Below are 20011 nucleotides of genomic sequence, written 5' to 3' on the forward strand. Positions count from 1 at the left end.
TGCTGTTTACAGCAGTGCTTGGAAGGAAGGTGTGTAGCATGTGATCATTGCATTGATCAAGACAGAAAGTTGAGCAGAGAATCTGCATTAAATTTTGCCAAAAGCTTGGTGATACCTGCTCAGAGGCCTATGCAAAGTTTTCAAAAATATTTTCATCATTCTCAGCAGAATCAAGGAGATCTTGTGCAACTGAAACCCGAGTGTCTTTTTGGCCAGCTGAAAGCAGTTTTGGCACAAACTTGGCAGACACGCATCTCATGCACAAATCTTCAGTGATAATGGACTGGACTGAACCGTAACTAATCTGCACATCCTTTGATAACTCACAGATGGGGATTCGACGATTTCCCCTCCCAGCTGCACACGCATCTGCAATGTTTTTCTCAGTTCTGCTGGTTGCAGGTCTCCCAGAATGTTCATCAATATCGACATTTTTTTGGCCATCTTAGAAACATCTGAACCACTCATACACTTGTGTGTGGCTCATACATTCCTTTCCATACACTTTCTGCAACTTTGCATAGGCCTCTGAGCAGGTATCGCCGTGACAACTTTCTCTGTCAAGGTAACTGCGACAATCACATGCTACACCCCTTCCTTCCAAGCACTGCTGTAAACAGCAGAAGTGAACTAGAATGTAGAAGCTTAGTGCACATGCACAGCAGAGTTCAAGGTCAATCTTTGCCAGGTGGCTTCACTCTATAAGCTTTAGCTTTGTTACTATGGCAACAGTCCGGATACTTATTGATCAGATCGTCGTTTAATCATCGTTTAACATCCGCTTTCCATGCTAGCATGGGTTGGATGGTTCACCTGGGGTCTGGGAAGCCAGAAGGCTGCACCAGGCCAGTCAGATCTGGCAGTGTTTCTACAGCTGGATGCCTTTCCTAACGCCAACCACTCCGTGAGTGTAGTGGGTGCTTTTTATGTGCCACCAACACAGGTGCCAGACGAGGCTGGCGAACAGCCATGCTCGGATGGTGTTTTTTACGTGCGACCGGAATGGAAGCCAGGCGAGGCTGGAAAAAAGTCCGAAGTGGTTGTTGGAGAATTTCTATAACTTCACCAACCCCAATTGAAATCTCATGGATTATCATGTGGGATGTGCAGCTGAGAAAGATAGCAGCTGTTCTGCTTGCAACACCAAAGTCGAGTTGCTGGTCAGGGTCAAGGAGGTGTTCAAAGATGTCCCTAGGCACATAATGAGGAATGCGTGTGCCAGCTTCCGGAGCCTTCTTGAGGCCATGGCAGAAGCTGAGTGCAATTACTCTTACCTTCCAACCATAATTTTCTGAGTTTTAAAAATACATTCATTTCTGGATGGGATGTTGTATTTTCTTTTCCTTTTACGCAAACTATCAAATTTAGATTGAACACCCTGTATATAGCTACTGCTGAAATGGTATTCAAAGATATTAAGGTGGCGAGCTGGCAGAATCGTTAGCACGTCGGGCGAAATGCTTAGTGGTGTTTTGTCTGCCACTATGTTCTGAGTTCAAATTCCACCGAGGTCAACTTTGCTTTTCATCCTTTCGGGGTCGCTAAATTAAGGACCAGTTACGCACTGGGGTCGCTTCTAACCGACTTAATCCACTTGTCCTCTCTGTGTTTAGCCCCTTGTGGGTAGTAAAGAAATAGGTATTCAAAGATATGTGTAGACAAATACATGCACAAGTGTGTATGTGAAGGGTTACTGTACAGTTTCCATTTCCCGAAATTCACTCACATGATGTCAGCCATCCCAAGGCTATAGTAAAAAGGCACTTGCTCAAGGTATCATTCAGTGGAATTGAACCTGAAATTATGTTGTTGCACAATAAAACTCTTGACCACACAGCCATGTTTGCCTGTCAAAGACTTCCATTTTTGCAGAGAGTCAAACCTTGTTTGGTGTTCTCTCATTTGCTTCAACTGTCTTTTTGGTTTTGTACCATTTTCAGTCACACACACACACACACACACATATATATATATCAACATCATCATTCAATGCCCATGCTGGCATGGGTTGGATGGTTTGACCCGGCTGGCATGCTGGAAGGCTGCATCACACTCCAGTATGTATTTGGCATGTTTTTCTATGGCTGGATGCCTTTCCTAACGCCAACCACTCCGAGAGTGTAACGGGTGCATTTATGTGCCACCAGCACAGATGCCAATTTGTGTGACACCAGTATCTGCCACGACTGTGATTTTGTTTGGCTTGGTGGGTCTTCATCTCAAGCACAACAGAATGACAAAGGTCTTGGTCATTACCTCCATGAGGCCCAACGCTCGAAAGGTGTTCTTTACATGCCACCAGCATGGGTGCACTTGGCTATGTGGTTAAGAGGTTCAATTTTCAATCAAGTGGCTCTGAGTTCAATTCCACAGCACAACACGTTGGGTAAGTGTGTTTTACTATCGCCCTGTAACAATCAAAGCCCTGTGAGAGTATCTGGTATATAGAAACCGTGTGTGTGTGTGTGTGTGTGTGAATGTATGACTCTGTGGTGAGCTGCACTCCACTTGATGATGTCACCAGTGACAGCTGGGCAGTAATGGGTGACACTTGTTGACATTTCTTGTCAACAAGTCATCCGTAATTTCTGCACTTTCAAATTCCTCTGGAATTACAAAATCCCTTACTAGTAAAACAGGTAAAGGTGGGTGACAGAAAAACCCTGGCCATAAAAACCCTGCCTCAAATACTGTCCCCATCTAACCTACACTAGCATGGAGAAACAGATGTTACACAAACAAATACACACACACACCAGAAAGATAGATTCAATTTCATAGAGTTATTAACTGGTTTATTTATTTAGAAGTATTCTGCCTGTCTTCATGTTCTGAGCTCAAATTCCACCAAGGTTGACCTTACCTTTCATCCTTTTTGGGGTCAATAAAATAAGTACCAGTTGAACACTGGGAGTAATGTAATCGAGTAGTCCCGTCCCTTAAAATTTCAGGCTTTGGGCCTACAGCAGAAAGGATTAAAGTTGTTAATGAAAGGCATGTAAGGTCCAGTATTTAGCTGACTTAGGAATGGTCAGTGCCAGAACCCATTAAACCATCGGGTCACTGCTGAAGAATTCATTGCTAAAGCTTTAACTGCTTGGGAAATTGAACTCCATTCTGTGAAGTTTACAGTATTCTTGCTGCTTGCAGCACATTCGTATGTGGTACCCTATATACAGCTAGCAAGACAGCCGTTTTCAATTTTAGGGACAAGCTGATCGTTGGTGATGAGCTATGAACCCCTGATCCTGTAGATTAAAGTCTGTTACACTACCAATCAATCCTGCAGTCAGTTGGTAACTCACCAGATTTGGGGGAAACTTGGCTGCTATTTCTAGCTAGTTGAGAGACTACAAAGAAATTTTGGTGTTTTATGGCCAATACTTTGCTACTGCACTGCCTCCTTTATATTTTAGCAGAAAAAAACCAAAACAGAAAAAGCCCAATGATCCTTTTTTCCTACAGACATAATGATAAAGATTGGCAAAGATTTAAACCTATCATCGCCTGTAATATGGCACCAAACTGCCAATTTTGGGCGCTGACAGTTTTAGTAAACAAAACGAGTGAGATGCTAACCCAGGTAATCTCAATAAGCCAGGTAATCTTGTTGCCAAAATTAAAATCATTGGAACATCATTACATCAATATTCCAAGAATATTAAAGATTAATGCTGTAAATATGCCAATTTTAGAAGTAATCTTTGGGTACTGTCAGTGTACAAGGGGCATACACCTTGAAGACCATTTGTCTATAAGATACTAGTAAATAATTAAAAATGTATTTAGCCCCAGGTCAGCCCTGTTTGAGCAGACTAATGATCAAAAATATTTAACCTGTAACAACCTATTCCTTTTAGGAGTCACCGGGAATAGTACTATTCAATGTAAGGTGTAATGTGGGTAACCTACTTATTGCATTTAGCAGGTAAGCAACCATGTAAAGGTACACTTGTTATCTAAATCTGGAGGTGGATTACAAAACTGGTAGTCATCTTAGTTCCTCAAAGCACAACAGTGTCAGAAGTGTGTGTGTGTGGAGAATGTTTAATGTTCAGTTTGAATCCTAACCAGGAACCTATTTCAGAAGGATCTGATATAGGAGAGCAGAGTATTGAATCGGAATGGTTATCTGGGGCTGGTCAAAGACAGGTGTTTTCATAATTGACATCCTAACAGTTCACAGAGTTATTTATAGATTAGTAAAAAGACGAAGATGTTGATAAAGAGATCCTCTCGTTATCAGCAATATTCTAAGTCATCATTCTAACGAACTTATTGCCTAAGCCGTCCGCTAGTTTGGTTCAGTCACGATTTACCTGGAGCTAATCAATAGCAACATTTCCTCTCAGGTAAACAAAGAAGGAAAATACATATATCTATAAAAACGAAAATGTTTCATTTTCAAATTGAAAACAAGAGGAAGAAACGAGTTTGAAAATGGAGAGATTGGAGGAGGAAACCGAAAAAATGGGGGAAAATAATAATAAAACAACAAAGTGATCTGCGATCGTTGTTGAAATTGAGAACGAGGAAATGTAATCGATATGTTTAACCGTTCGGCCACAAGTGTCTTTTTTCTTCTTCTTTAGATCCTTTTTTCTTCCTAAAGTATAACCGAGCTCCTATTATTAAAAATTAGCACAGCTACCTTGCCTACTTTTAGCCTTTCGTTTCGTTTTAATGAAGGGTTTTCATCAAAACACTGCACAGTTACACACATTTACTAATTAAGAAACAGGTCAGAGTGAAAGATCAAACAAAGTTCTGCTACAATATGTAGAAGGGATGGCGGTGGCGTTATACACACACACACATACATATATATATATATATATATATATATATAAACACACACATACAGAGGGGAGGGGGAAACACGAAAACAAACATTAAACTGAAAAATAAGAAATCAATGTGTATTAATTACAAAATTATATTCCAATTCCATGTTTAAATATTAATGATAAAAATTGTCCACGGAAAATAAACTACATTAATATATTTGAGAAGCAAACGAAACCCCAGTTTCTATATACACCACACTACCGATCTAATTGAGTTATTGTTGTTTTTAGCCCCAGGTCAGACTCGATCCAGCAGACCAATGATCAAAGACATTCCATCCATGAGCATCCCGTTCCTTCCGTAATACGTAAGACTGCATTATCTAATGTGCCCTTTCCGTAATCAAGATAGATTCGGCTGCTGCTTCTAGTAAATTAAACAGGCCATATAGAGTCTTCCTAGTTGGCTCGGTCCCAGTTCGCTGCATGCTATATATATATATATATACATACATATGTATATATATATATATATGTGTGTGTATACACACACACACACACTCATGTTTCACACGTCACACTTGCCAATAGTAACTGTTTTCTCGTTAGGTGTCGAGAGAGAATGCACCATCCCAATCAAAATTACCACAATCACCAATCATAACCACTTTACCAACTTCCAACTTAGGTCTTCCTTAATTGAATTTTCTTTTCTAATTAAGAAAGAGAAGGAAACAAAAAACAACAACAAGGGAAAACAAAGACAAACTTTCGTTGTTGGAGTAAATAGGACGATGATATAATAAAACCTTAGAAACCTGAGTGTGGATGGGTGAGAATAATGTAAGTGTTGTGGTGTAGTGGTTGAAGAAATCAGTTGTGTGTGTGTATACATATGGCATGTTGGGGGAGCACCTGCTACATTTAGAACACACAGAAATACACACACATAGCTGTGAGAGTGAGTGTATATATATATATATATATATATATATATATATATATATACATACACACTGAAATACGAACTGATGTAGTGAAATAAGTGTTTGCTGTAGTATTTTGATGTTGTTTAACCTGTTTTCTGGCAGTCACACTTTCGGACTTTAATGTCAGGCTAAACTTAAAACTTGGATTCACTCTGTCAAAATACTTCAGCATCTTTCACAAACAGCGAATAAGAATCTTTCAGAGATGAGAGGTTTTCGATCAGTAGTCATAACAATATCGATAATGATGATGATGATGGTGATGAAGATAAGTGTAAAATCGATCCCGCGAATATGTGAAAATGTTCTTGAATAACATCTGAGGCTGGGTGGAATATTTGAATATTCGAAAAGATAAAGATTGGAGCAGATCGAGTGGAACTGATGTGAGTCGGGGATATTAGGGGGAGGAGATGTTCTGGGTCCTGTTTTGATAATGGCATTGGTGTGTGTGTGTAAAGGAACAAGGAACAGTGGCAATTACTGTGTGTATACGCGTATCTGTATATATGTGTGTGTGTGTGTAAGGGAACAAGGAATAGCAATAATCTGAACAATAATAATCTTCAAAGAGAAGAAGGAGAGGAGCAAAAGATGAGGTGGGGAGGGCGATAAAGAGAGCAACAAGTAAACAAATGGTACTTTACCGTTCCTCCTGGTCGTGGGGCGATGTTGATCTGTTGTGATGGTTGTGAAGTATTTATACGAACCGCCCCTACACGGTTGTTGGTCGTTTTGCCAAGACTTCCAGCATTTACGGTTAGAGCTCGAGATGTGTGGATATTCTGATTGTTCAGAGTTACAATTCTCATTTGGGTGGCATTATTGGTGAGTATTTGAGGTTGAACCATGCTGACTTGAGGTTGGGTTCGTGAAACTGTGATGACATTAGGGTTGACTTGTTGAGACAAACCCTTCACTATGTGTACGTTCTGTAGATTCTGCTGTGTTGAGGTGACAACAGACGAGGTGACACGGGCCATCGTGTCCCTAGAACAGGTTATCTCTGTTTTAGGTGATGCTGTGGTGATATTACGTGTTGTATCCTTAATAACAAAGTGGCCAGTACTTTGATCGGGTTTCATAATTGGTGTTGAAGTAACTGGTGGAGTCGTGGTGGTGGTAGTTGTAATCTTCTGTCCTCCAGTTTTGTCCTGCCTCTGGTCAATCTGCTCGCGGACAGTCATTCGATTAGCAGTTTGCATTGACTTAGTCTGTTGGACAGTCATATGTGGGACCATCAGAGGTTTCCGTTCGGCGGCAATTGTAGCCAGATTATAAATAGCACTGTTTGTTGTTTGGTTCGTTTGGTTGGTGACCACGCCGGAGGTAGCAGTGTTTTTCTGCACAGCTGTTGCCGCTCCATTACTGTCTGTCGTTACAACTTGATGCTGGACAGGTTGTGGTTGAGTTGGTCCCAGTGGCCTCGCAATTGGATGTACATAGGGAACATTTGGGTTCGAGTTGTTGGTGTTTGCAACCGACGATGTTTGAGTAATGATTCGAATTGTCTGTGTATTTCCGATTTTGCCGCTGTTGGTTGGGATTTGCACAGTATTTGGAGTGTTAACATTCAGTAGAGAGACACCACTTGCTCCTGGTACGGTAGTAGCTCCACAAGCAGGTGACCCAGTGCCAACTACACCACCGGCTCCAGTGCCCGTTACTGTCGCGTTTGTAGGACTTAGGATGGAACTGATGCCGATAATTTGGGTATCCATAGGTGCTTTGGAAATTGGTGCTGTGTTTTTGTTCATTTGGGGTCCGCCTGCTGTTACCAAGGGGATGCCCTTCTGTCCTTGACTGACAGCCTGGATAGATGCGAATGGGGCACTGACGGTGGACGAAGCGGGTTGCGATGACGCTGCCACAGTCACGACGGTGGGGGCCGTGGCAGGACCGATTCCCAGGTTTGCTCCGACACACGATGTAGCAGTGTTGTTGATGTGATTGGTGCCAGTCGCTCCGATACCAGTTGTATTTCCAGTGCTTTTCGTGGCACCACTTCCACCAACATTGCTATTGCTAGTAGCACCAGAATTCCCGTTGCTCCCAACACGGTCCGTCGTCGCAGGAGCAGTAATGGGAACAACTACACTGTCCGATACATCCTGCGACGACTCCTTGTGGGTAGGCGAGGCCAGCCTCGACTCTAGGCTCCCAACTAAGGCACTTACTTCGTTCTCGTCCACCTCAGACGACAACAATTCCTCGATTGAGTTGGTGGCCGCCATTTCGTTTGCTTCGTCGATGGACGACTAAAGAGCGCATGCGCAGTGACCCGGTTGAACCCTGAGATTTGTGTATAAAAGACATCGAGCGCCACCTTGCGGAGAGTACAGTGTTACATTGTCGCCATCTTGAGAGATATTTTAGTTTGGGGAGAAGAAAGTCGACTGCTTTGAGCTCTCTCTCTCTCGAACCGCAACACCACTGGACCCACGACCACCCTCTTTTAATAGCGTTGGGCTCAACGGACAGGCAGACTAAAATTTGTTGGAGAAAACTGCGAAAGCGAACCGTGAGAGAACCATGAGTGGAGGAGGTATTCCGTATCTGGGCAGCAAGATAAGCCTGATATCGAAGGCTGAGATACGTTATGAAGGCATTCTCTACACCATCGACCCCCACGAATCCACTGTTGCTCTCGCCAAAGGTAACCCAACACTCCTTTCTTTACTCTACACTTCACTATCAAACACCCATTGAAGAATCCAACCCAAATACTGGCCATCCCCTCCGACTGGTCTCTTTATTTCTTTGGCGCCGTGAGGAATGGTTTCCCCTTTTTCACAATTTTACTTTGTTATTTATGTTTGTCTTCACTTCCGCCTTATCCATGTGTCTCGCTGAATTAACCTTCCAATTTCCCCATTTTGCATGCGTGGTGGTGGCCAGCGAATTAAACATCCCGCGTTATGTGGAGTCAGGAATTAAACCTCCATTTTACCGCGTTATACATGTGTCGAGGTGGCCAGGCATTTCGCCTCCACTCTACCCGCTTCTATATATGTGTATATATGTGTGTGTGTGTGTATATATATATGTGTGTGTGTGTGTATATATATATGTGTGTGGTGTGTATATATATATGTGTGTGTGTGTGTATATTATATATGTGTGTGTGTGTGTATATATATATATGTGTGTGTGTGTGTATATATATATATGTGTGTGTGTGTGTATATATATATATGTGTGTGTGTGTGTATATATATATGTGTGTGTGTGTGTATATATATATGTGTGTGTGTGTGTATATATATATATGTGTGTGAGTGTGTGTGTGCTTGCTCCTCCACTTTACCCGCTTCTATATATGTGTGTATATATATATATATATATATATTATATGTATGTGTGTGTGTGTGTTTGCTCCTCCGCTTTACCACGTTAACACATGGGTGTGTGGTGCTTGTGAAATATTTGACTCCCATGTATTGCATGTGGGGGTAAGAAGCGAACTCCCCTCCACACACACACGTGTGTCTGATGGTTAGAGTCAACCTCCACCTCACCGAGGTAGACACACATCTCTGGTTCATATTGAAAATAAACCCCCCCTCGTTTCCTCGCGGTTTTTTCTAATGACGAAAACAGCTTTCGGTTTTATCTTTCCCCAGTAAAATACCTTCACTCGAAATGTTGGATATTCTCTTAGTTTTGCAACATTTGTCAATAAACTCTTCGACCAAACTGTCCTATTTTCAGTTCCACCCTTTTTTAAAATAGTTTTTCTTTAAAAAGCCAGTTCCCTTTAATTTCTTCAGCTTCTGTCAAAATGTAGCGAACTTTTTTAGAACTGAGAAAAACCTCGCAATTTCTGTTTTTTTCTCGCTTCCCTCGTTTAACCTGAATGAGAAACTTGTTATATAAATGTCTAATTATATTTAAAAGGCAATTCTTTATAAAACAGCAAAAACTGAGCTTTGACTCATTCAAATAAAAGTGTATTTGTGTCTTCTTCCCAGCCACAAACCCGCCATTCACATAGTGAAAGTGTCCTCGTTCTTTCCCTCTTGTTGACATCTTCTATTGATAAAACGTTGACATGTCATCCGACTATTTATTATTATTTTTATTATTATTTCAGTTTTTCTCTTTGCTTTCAGCCATGACTAAGCTTAATTGAGCTATTTCACTTTACCAAGACAATGTTTCGTACTTTGCACTTCTCTTCTAGAATTTCCATTTCTCTAACAAAAAACCCCAAAAATACTGGAAATAAAATATAACTAAAAAACGAGTTATTTTTATGTCCTATCAACTTCCTCCCGTCTGTATCTCTTTCTCTCTCGCTGTCCATTTGCTGTGTCTGATTGTCCACGTATGCTGGTTCTATATTCATTGACCAATGCATAATAACTCGTGTCCCAGCCAAGCTTTCCATAAGCTGCCAAAGTCTTTCATTTTCCTCGAATTTCCTAATAATTGTCTTTTTAATTCCCCCGCCATTTTTATATTGCTTTTTTTAAATCAAGCTCCGACCAAGATTGTGTCTCGCTAATTTAGCCGACAACTTGCAGGTATTTTATTTGCCAGGTAATAATATGGCATTCAGAACGTTCCAGGTCGCTTAAAATGTTCAACTTATTTACATTGTGAAAATGTCCTCTTCGTTCCTCCTCAAATAGTTCTTTTTCCTGCGCTTTTAATTCATAAAAATAATTTCGTTAAACTCTTTTAGTATTACATTAAACGCCTGCCTTTGCTTTTAAATGAACTTTTATGTCTATAATATACACACGTATTTAGTTGGCACCTGTCCCGAAAAGCTTTTAAATGTTCACATTTTATGGCGGTTAAATGTAAAGATGTTTTCTCCGTTTCATTTTTAAGATTTTAATTTTTAAACATTTTTTTTTTTTTTTTAAACAGTAAGATCTTTTGGTACTGAAGATCGTCCTACCGACCGTCCTGTTGCCCCAAGAGATGAAGTTTTTGAATATATAATATTCAGAGGTAGTGACATTAAAGACATCCATGTCTGTCAACCTCCCAAGCCACAGCCTTTGCAAGGACTACCGCAAGACCCTGCTATTGTGAAGGTAGGCAGTCTTACCGCGTCACCCTTTTAATTCCTATATTATTTCCATTTCAATTGACGATACAGTAACCTCGAAATCTTTTTCTTCTCAGTCATCCCAGCCAGTGACCACCACTTCGTCTTATCCTCAACAACAGCAGCAGCAGCAACAACAGCAGCAGCCTCAGCACACTTACAGCGGTCAATCTTATCAACCTTTTGGAGGAGCTCAGCTTTATGGCGGTCAGTATCTTCATTCTGGTGGCCAGCATTCCTATCATGGTTCTAGCCAATTTTCTCTTCCAGGTAACACCTATTGTGAATGTCTTTCATTATACGCTTAGCTTACTGGAGGAATATCAACAACTGCTGTTTTTAAAAAAGCGGGCCTTATAACATAACCTAAGGTGTAGCAACTAATTTCTTTTGCCGTTCTAATTAGCAGGAGGCTATCCTAATCAAACTTTTGAAATTGCTTTTAAATTACTGATTCTCTTGATAGGTTTTATGCTGGTTTCCCAGTGCAGCAATTAAGACCTGCAAAAGTCTTTCTTGGAGCAGTTTCCATTGAGCTGACCCACTTCGTACTTTGAAGAGTTTCCCTCATTACTCTTTAGATTTGCATCTTTCACTGATTCTTTTATAATTAGTTAATTGTACGATTTTCTAATCAGCTAAATATTTAAATTCCATTTATTTTCAAACTTTTCTCCTCTCTTGCTAAATTTTAACATTTTGATTTTACTGAATTTTTCTTGATATTGTTTTTGAAACCCCAATTGGATTTGGACCTGAATGTTGGCGTTTGTCAGGTTCCTTTATTCGCAGTTATGCCCGTCATACAACTCGGGACCAAGGCATTCAAGTAGATCCCCAGCAAATTAGGAAATCTGGTAAATTGAAGCATTCAGAATCTCACATCACTAATCTTACCTAACTTCTAATCAGTGTGCAGGTGACACACAGGTGAACGACCATGGGAAATGCCAGTTCTACCAGATTCTGTTGGTTTTTTTTGTAACTTCTAACCATTGTCCCTTTCATTATGGATTTCTTAAATTTTTAACCTGACGTACTAAAATGGTTGACTAATTAAAAAAATTTTTTCTTAAATCTTAGTTTACATATAACATGCATACTAATATTCAAATATTAACCATTTAAAAATTTTTCTTACATTTTTTGAATCTTAATATCTAATCCAACTTTTGGCTTTTGCAAAAGTTCCTGGCTTGAATGGTTGCTTGAGTTTGAAATTCTTCTCTTATAGTTTCTCGTGGTCCTACCCCACCTGTTGGGCGCAAATCCCCAACAACTGATCAAGGAACTCAGATCAATGTGGATGACAAGATGCAGCAGCAGCATCAGCATCAGCACCAGCACCAGCAGATGTCTCCCACGGATCGTCGAGACAAACGCTACAATAATCAGAAAGATCAGCAAGGGAACCGGACTACAACATTCACTCGTGGACGAGGGGGTAGAGGTATGTTGCTGCTCTCATTCTCTAATCCCCTTTTTTCCCCTTTGTTCTTTGTCTTTGAAATATTCTGATGTACTTAATGTATTTTGGTAGGGGTTCCAAGAGGCCGACCCCGAGGAATGTCTCGAGGTATGCCAAGAGGCAGAGGGAACTCCAGACAACCTTCAGAACCTCTCAAATTTGAGAATGACTATGATTTTGAGAGTGCCAATGCTGAATTTGAAGAAGTGGAGAAGGAGCTGAAGAAGTTAACACTGAGTAAGTAGGATTATTGCTGGGGTTTTTTTCTTTTGTAATAGGGGTGGGTTATTATTGTTTTTGGAGTAACAGTAATTTAAGTATGAACTTGCCTTACCCACTCTGTCCAATCCTCAGAACCACTTATGTTCACCTTCCATTTAACTGATTGGCTTTAGGATGGGCACCCAGCCATAGAAACTGTGCCAAAGCTGATACTGGCATTTGGCACAGCCCTGCCTTGTCAAATTGTTCAGCCCTTGAAGGATAATTTAAACTTGGGATATTTTTAGGCACATTGACTTGTTCTTGGGTGTTTTGTCTTTTATGAAATTAAATTACTGAATCTGATTGAATTTCCACATCCCTATCACCCCAAATGTTGTTGTGCTTTTGCTGCCCTGACTGAGTTTGTCTTTTGACTTTGAAATCTTTTCAGATGAAAAGAATCCCACTCCTATTGTGAATGGAGAAAAACCAGAAACTGAAGAGGAACCAGAAGTTCCAAAGAAAGATGTGAAGAAGGATGAAGAAACGGTGTACTATGATAAAACCAAATCTTTCTTTGATAACATCAGCTGTGAGGCAACTGAGCGTGAACATGGGTGAGGAGATTTTCCAGTTTACATCATAATGATCTTCCGTTTTACTGTTTGCCAATATAGTCTACAATTGCAGGAATTATTCTGTTTAATCTTTGGCAGTTCTTGTACTAAAATTTGAAGTTGTTTGCTTTAGGGTTAGCTGTTTTAATTAGAAATTGTGAGCTTTGTAACTACATTTTTAAATTTAGAGATTTTAGTAAAAAAAAAAAAAATTGCTTAACTATGGAATACAACTAAAGATTAAGACTATGATATACTTTGAAATGTTTTTGTGATAAAATTTGTTTGTCAGTTGGACATGAATTTTGCCCAAATCCAATACGATGATTGAATAAATTTTGGTATTTGAATATATTCTTAGTATTGGAACCAGTTATGGAAGTTATGCGACTTCCTAATTTTTGTCTTCTGAATAGAATTAAATTTTTAAATCCTTTTGAAAATCCTGCAGATATTTTCCTTCCAATATGAACTTCCTAATTTTCAACATTAAACTGAACCTTTGTCTTCACTCATTGTTTAGAAATGATCTACTTTTAATAATTTCTAAATGTAGGCCTTGAACCCTTTCTCATTCGGATTACTCTGTCAAATTTGATATTCACATTGATTTAACTTTAGGATTTTGATGCAATTGTGTTTTTAGGACATTGTTGGGTAGGTGTAGGAGTCCGGATTTTGACAATTTGCACATAGAACAGGTAAACTATTTGGGCTGGATATGGCTGGCCTAAATGCTAAAGAGTTAGTTGTGCCAGGTGAGATGTTCATTTGTGAAATGGGCCGTAAGCATTTTTGAAAGTCAACACAAAGAATTATATATTTGGCACTTTATTTCAGCACCAACTTGGTCCCTGCCTGTTTAATTTTCTGGATTTTCATTTTTAAAAAAATAGGATTTAGAACTGCGATATTTTTGTAAATATTTGCATTTGATATCAAAAAAATTATGGTGTACTTTTCCATTTGAAATTTAAATTTTTATATTTGTAACTTATTTTCTGAATTTAAACAGCCTTGCAATTAAAAATTAAAGTATTAGAATATCGAAAAACGTTTGGAACTAATTTCTCTCTGATTGTGAATTGGTTCAATCTTGTTTTAAAACTACATTAAATGCAAATTTGTGCAAATTATGAAGACAGTTATGGAATTTGAAACTGATTTTAATTATTAAGCAAGGTTTTTTTTTCTCTCCCAGTCGTGTAAATAGAACAAGTTGGCGAGAAGAACGGAAACTTAATGCAGAAACTTTTGGAGTGTCAGAACGTTATCGTGGTAGGGGCAGAGGCATGAGAGGTCGAGGTGGTTTCCGAGGTCGAAGGGGGAGAGGTAAATATCAGTTTTTTGCCCAGTGGCTTTTTCAGCTTGTTAATAATGCACTGTATCTGTGCAGACTAATTGATTGGCCATGTTTCTGTCTTCTTTGGCTTTCCATTGAAATAAAATCAATTTTCGGCCTGTGCTGTACCTACCATTTAAGATGAAATGTAAAATAGTTAACCTTATTTTTAAAAATTCCATGAATTGTAATAACCATTTCAATGTCTGCTGTCAACATTAAGATAAAAATATTTTTGTTGCAGCTCCTTTTTATCCATCAGGTAGAGGAATGAACCGTGGTAATTACAGAGGAAACTTCCGACGAAATTCCGGAAATACTGGTTGGGGTGATTCTAGTTGGGCAGATAACCAACACAATGAAGCAAACAACGTAAACGGTGAAAAAGCTCTGAACAAGGTAAACCCCCTTCCTTTGTCTTCCCCGTTGAGGACTTAAGCTAAATTGAATTTCAATGATTGTTGGATGCGGCAGAGTTTTGTGATTCAGGAATTCAGAAGATCATGGACTGTTTTCAGCTTAATTCTGAGTCTTGTCAATCTGTAGCTGACCACTGCTTTGTCATTGTGTCATAAATAGTATCTTTTTTGTTTCTTGTAAACTTAATGACCAGAAAATGATCATTAAATTAATGTAAATGTTTTTGTCTTACAGAGGCCCATTGCTGTTTTCACCTAATAATCATCTCAATACTGAAAAAAACAACAAAAAAAGCATCGGACATCGAAGTAGTCAGATTTTGAATCCTTTCCAACTCATTGCTGCCATTTTTGTTTGGAACGGAAGCAGGGAAGCAACCAGTTAACTACCTTGTCTGGCTCTGTCCAGGAAGAGAGAAGCTAACAGATGCGGATAGAATTACTGACAGCTTGCCATTGACAGATGCAATAAATCCAGTCACAACAGATTTACTTAAAATATATATTTATATATACAGAATCAGCATGTATATATAACCCCTGACCCTAAAGTTTTTTACCTCCTGAAAACACCTGCAAAAAATATTTAAAAGAAACATTACAGGAAAATACCTGCTAAGTAGAAAGTTGTGTAAATAGAACAGCCACTTTGTGTTGTTAGCAGGCAAACAGCGACGACCAGGATTGAAGACCAAAAGCCCAAATCTCATGGTTGGATGGCATTTAGAAAGGGCTCATTGCTTGTCTCCCACTTCCCTTGTCCTCAGACCCTTTCATCATCAGACTATTTAAGGTTCTGATAATAATGTTGGGACATTGTCCAGAGGGTAGTTAAATGTAGCTTTTATTTTTTATTTTCTTTTTTCTTTTTTTCCTTTTTTTTTTTTTGATTTCATGGACTTTTTGGGGTTTCTTTGTTTGCTTCCTAAAACCCTGGCAGTAGAATCAGTGCTTTATTAAGCAGGGAAACTAAGAATGTGCTATATCAATATTAAAGAGTTTAGTGTTATTTTACTTAAATTTCTTCCGGAAATCACTTTATTCCCTGCTTTCTTCATTTTTTTCTGGAAGTTGAATGAGCAGAGGTAGTGGCCATACTACATCTAACTGCCTTTGAAGTGCAACTCTATATTTCAACGTAGAAACCATCTGGGGAAGGGATTGATTTTTCTTTAACTCCAGCTACCAAGTTGGTGGCAGTTTTTGAGGACCTGTTGAGGGTTGAGGATATTTTAAAGGCTCAAAATGACTGACTTCGTAAAAAGGTATGGATGGAAATTTACTAGAAAGAGGAATAAGCCATTCTCTTAAGGTTCCTGGGACAAAGTAGTTGCTAATGACCAAAAACTGTTGGCATCTCTCAGAACTGACCAGTTTAGTCAGTTTGGCAGGACTGGGGAGGGGGGGGAAAAGACAACTTTAACCTACCAAACACTCCAATGTTAAGATACTACACACCTCCTCCTCCTTTAATTAAAAGACATTTGCAGAATACCTTATTTGTTTGTTCTTTATTATTGTGTTACCGTTTTCTTTACAGGTTGATAAAGTAAGAAATTGGCTGGGTTTTCGTTGCTCCTTTGTCACCTGCACTCTGACCCCTTTTAAGTTTCGTTTTCTGATTATGAATGCAGGAGGCAACCAACCAACCCACCCAATTCATATTTTATTAACTTCCGTATTGGTTCTACTACAAAGTAAAGTTTTTAACGCAACACCTGGCAAAAGATTTTACTGCCATACTGGAGCAGTGAGCTATCCACTACCACCAACAAATGTCATAGCTCTAAGGATTTTGTAGGGAAGTAAATCAACTTCACATGGAAAAAAATTTGCTAAATACTGGATAATCTGGCTTAATATAATGGAGATTACGAAATCTGAAGCTCAGACACCAGATAAAGAATGTGAAGGTATTTCTTGTTTGCTGCTTATTTTCACTTCATCCTTGCATTAATTCTGGATATTTTTAGTTTTTCCTCCCATGGTGCCACACATTACAACCATTCAGTGATCTAATGAACTACCAATGTTTGTGTCTAGAGAATGATCCCACCCCCACTTGGTTGTCCAATCACTACTCCAGCTGGGCAGTACTTGTTTTCACCTGGCTCCTTGGTTTTCCTCTTGCTAATCCTTTCAATATATAGCATCATTTGGGAGCATTTTATGCCATCAGCACCAGGACTATTTCCTGCTCACCAAGGATTGTTTATTCGAAGAGATCTATTTTTTCTAGAATGAAATTTGTAGATTTATAATTAAATAATATTGTAATCTATAAATATCTCTGCACTCTTTTGACGCCAACCTAAGACGGCTCTTGATGTCACAAACCTGATTTCATTAGAAATATGGTAATGAACAGGTTAACTTTTATCTTGGGGTCACTTTGGATAACCGAGATGAGTTTTAAGAATTTTACTCTAACAGTAGAACTCCTTACGGTTTCCAATATTCCTATGGAGAAATTAGATAATCTACATTTGTAATTTAGTGGTTCATTTATCTCAAATTATCTACTTTAATACAAGGTGCCTTGCTTAAATATGACCAGTGCTCTTTATGTAAGACGTCCATGACCCCTATGTTGATGGTCTCTGACACTGGGGGGGGGGGGAGTCTGTTCATTTGCAACTAGAACTCCTTTAGAGGTAACCATGAACCAGTTATTCAAGGAATGAATGAATCTACCAACCAGGTATAGTCACTCTGCAGATAATTGGGTCAGTTTCTCAATTTCAGCTCTGTGGTTTCTGGTAGTCCATTTACCTAAGGATGGTCACTCGGTGGTATTAAGCTTAGAACCTCAAATTAACTCTAGCTGTGCTCATAAATAAATGGTCTAGAAAGTCCTCTTTTTGGAAGTAGAATTGTTCTAGCCTAGATCCAGTAAGCCCATAAGTGGGAACTTGGTATTGCCAGCTATTTGAACCCTCATTTAATCTAGTTCATATTTTTTTAATAAACATAGTTATATCACCATCCTGGAGAATTATTACAGGATTTTTCACAAATCTGGTGGCATCTGATCAGATTTCTGAAACAAACCTTAGTTTTTAATTGTTTTCTATATTTTGATTTGAAAGACTGCTCCAGTTGCTTTCACTGTGAGAGGTGGTCATGGTGCATGGAGGGGGAAATGTGAGAAAGAGAAAAGATGTATCAGGATTTTAATCAACAGGAAATGGTTAAATGAACACAAGAAAACAGTCCAAAATGTAATGGTGCATCACAGTTGTGCTAACAACAAAATCTGTATTAAAAGGATGCAGTTTGGTGAAGGTATGTTATCCCCAGCTGTAAAATTGCTTGGCTAAAGGGCTGCAGTAAACCCGTTTTAGGGAGCTAGACAAATGGTTCATGGTGACAACTATACGTTAAAATGGGAAACACGGAAAAGTTGGTTTCAACCGAAGAAATGTCTTTGAAATCTTCTTCAAACACATCCACTAATCCTGACTTTTGGTTTTAAAAGACAATAGAAACCTTTTTAATAAAACATCTGAAGAGGTTTATGATTCTAATTATAGAGAGATAGAAATAATGGATGGCATTAATTTCTGTCTCTTATAAATAACTCGAGTCACTACAGAAAGGTTTCTAAGTCAACATCATCCGTTCCTCCAACTATATTCAATCTTCAACAGTTCCTATCCTATCAACACCCACGCATAAACCCAAAACAATTCAAATAAATAAGAATATACATTTACATAGAAGTTGTTGTTATTACGGTCATGCGGGGCATATTGAATTTCAATCTGTCCAACATATTTTCCGTTGGATGTCTTGCAATGTGGCCTGCATTTGCATCCAGTTTTGTTCGTCTGGTCGAGAGTCTCTGAGGCTTTATTCAAGGTGTTGCCACTGTTGTAGTTTAAAGCTTCAAGCAATAATAGCAGGGGGTGGGGGACCTTGAATAAAGCTTCAGGGATTCATTGGATACATTGCTTTGTGGTAATTGTTCTGGTTGTCTGCCCACTGAGTTCAAATTCTGCTTAGGTCAACTTTTGCTTTTCATCCTTTCAGAGTTGATAAAGTACCAGTCCCATACTGGGGTCAACTCTTTGCCTATCTTTTGGAAGAAATTACCTTTAGGCAAATCTGGAGAAGGATGGGCTTCATCAAGTCTCAAAATGCTTAAAACATGTATCTCATCATAGTGTCTCTGTGACCCTATTAACAAGTTAAGGGCCCAGACACTGCTGATGAGAACCCCAAAAGTTCAAACCATCAATTAAGGATCTTCATTATTTTTCAGTTTTCAGAGAAGTAGCTAAATTAGCCCTGTTTTTATATATATTTGGTGGTTGTCTACTCCTTATGCAGAGTCTGACCACCTCCTTAGAGCCATCATGGCATCCGATGTGGCTTTTTAAATGTATTGAAAAGCCACCCACCTAGATTGCATATCTGATTTAGACCACCAAAAGCTGCAGTTAAGTTCTGATCTTTGTGGATCTTAAAATGCTTTTTGATTCGTCCATTAGATTTGCAGACCTTATGGCATACACAGCATTGAAAGGTGTGCACAGGTATATAGGCAGAATAGTTAGTGGAGGTTCGTTTTCCATGGGTCTGCAAATGAGATTTGAACCAGCAAAAGAAAGGCAGGGTCTGTCACAAACTGTGCACACAAAAAGGGTCACTGAGATTCACCTTCTCAATCACAAAATTCTTCTTTAAATCTCTCTGGGGTCTTGCATGACTTCCTCAAATGCTTTCCCTCCACTCCACATTTTTGTTCACCATCCAGCTCGATCTGAAGCAAGGGTTTCTCTGGCCTTAGGACCCATTCCAAGTGACTTCATGGTAGTCCTTTTGCTGTCCTTAAACATCTTTTTAGGTTTACACCAATTGCGGTTCCCCTCTGCAAACTTGCCATAAAACAGATGTCCAGGTGTGCTTTCATCCTCCATACGGATTATTATGGCCGGATCATCTCATTTGGCTTTTCAGAATCATTGATTTAATTGGATTCCTGCAGATGCGCAGGAGTGGCTGTGTGGTAAGTAGCTTGCTAACCAACCACATGGTTCCGGATTCAGTCCCACTGTGTGGCATCTTGGGCAAGTGTCTTCTGCTATAGCCCCGGGCCGACCAATGCCTTGTGAGTGGAT

At 39.3% G+C, this 20011-nt stretch overlaps 2 protein-coding genes across 3 annotated transcripts in view; one reads left to right on the forward strand and one right to left on the reverse strand.

Annotated features, from left to right (window-relative positions):
- Window positions 1-8052, reverse strand: part of LOC115221824 (transcription initiation factor TFIID subunit 4) — a 39112-nt gene extending 31060 nt beyond the window's left edge. Inside the window, exon 1 of the mRNA XM_029792056.2 lies at window positions 6424-8052. Coding sequence (XP_029647916.1) covers window positions 6424-8010 — 1587 coding nt within the window. The 5' untranslated portion in view covers window positions 8011-8052. The remainder of the gene's footprint in view (window positions 1-6423) is intronic.
- Window positions 8053-8106: 54 nt separating this feature from the next.
- On the forward strand, window positions 8107-16382 carry LOC115221825 (protein LSM14 homolog B). 2 transcript variants are annotated; one of them, XM_029792057.2, is made up of 9 exons: window positions 8107-8432; window positions 10655-10824; window positions 10916-11108; window positions 12073-12288; window positions 12379-12543; window positions 12962-13127; window positions 14329-14459; window positions 14714-14868; window positions 15124-16382. In XM_029792057.2, exons 1-9 carry the CDS (start codon window positions 8309-8311, stop codon window positions 15145-15147), a joined length of 1344 nt encoding a protein of 447 aa, XP_029647917.1. In that variant the 5' UTR covers window positions 8107-8308; the 3' UTR covers window positions 15148-16382. The 2 variants fall into 2 exon arrangements, with proteins under 2 accessions (XP_029647917.1, XP_029647918.1); XM_029792058.2 differs by having other exon boundaries at window positions 10916-11045.
- The last annotated feature ends 3629 nt before the right edge of the window (window positions 16383-20011 follow it).

This window comes from Octopus sinensis, linkage group LG18, assembly GCF_006345805.1.
Source record: "Octopus sinensis linkage group LG18, ASM634580v1, whole genome shotgun sequence".
NCBI lineage: Eukaryota > Metazoa > Mollusca > Cephalopoda > Octopoda > Octopodidae > Octopus > Octopus sinensis.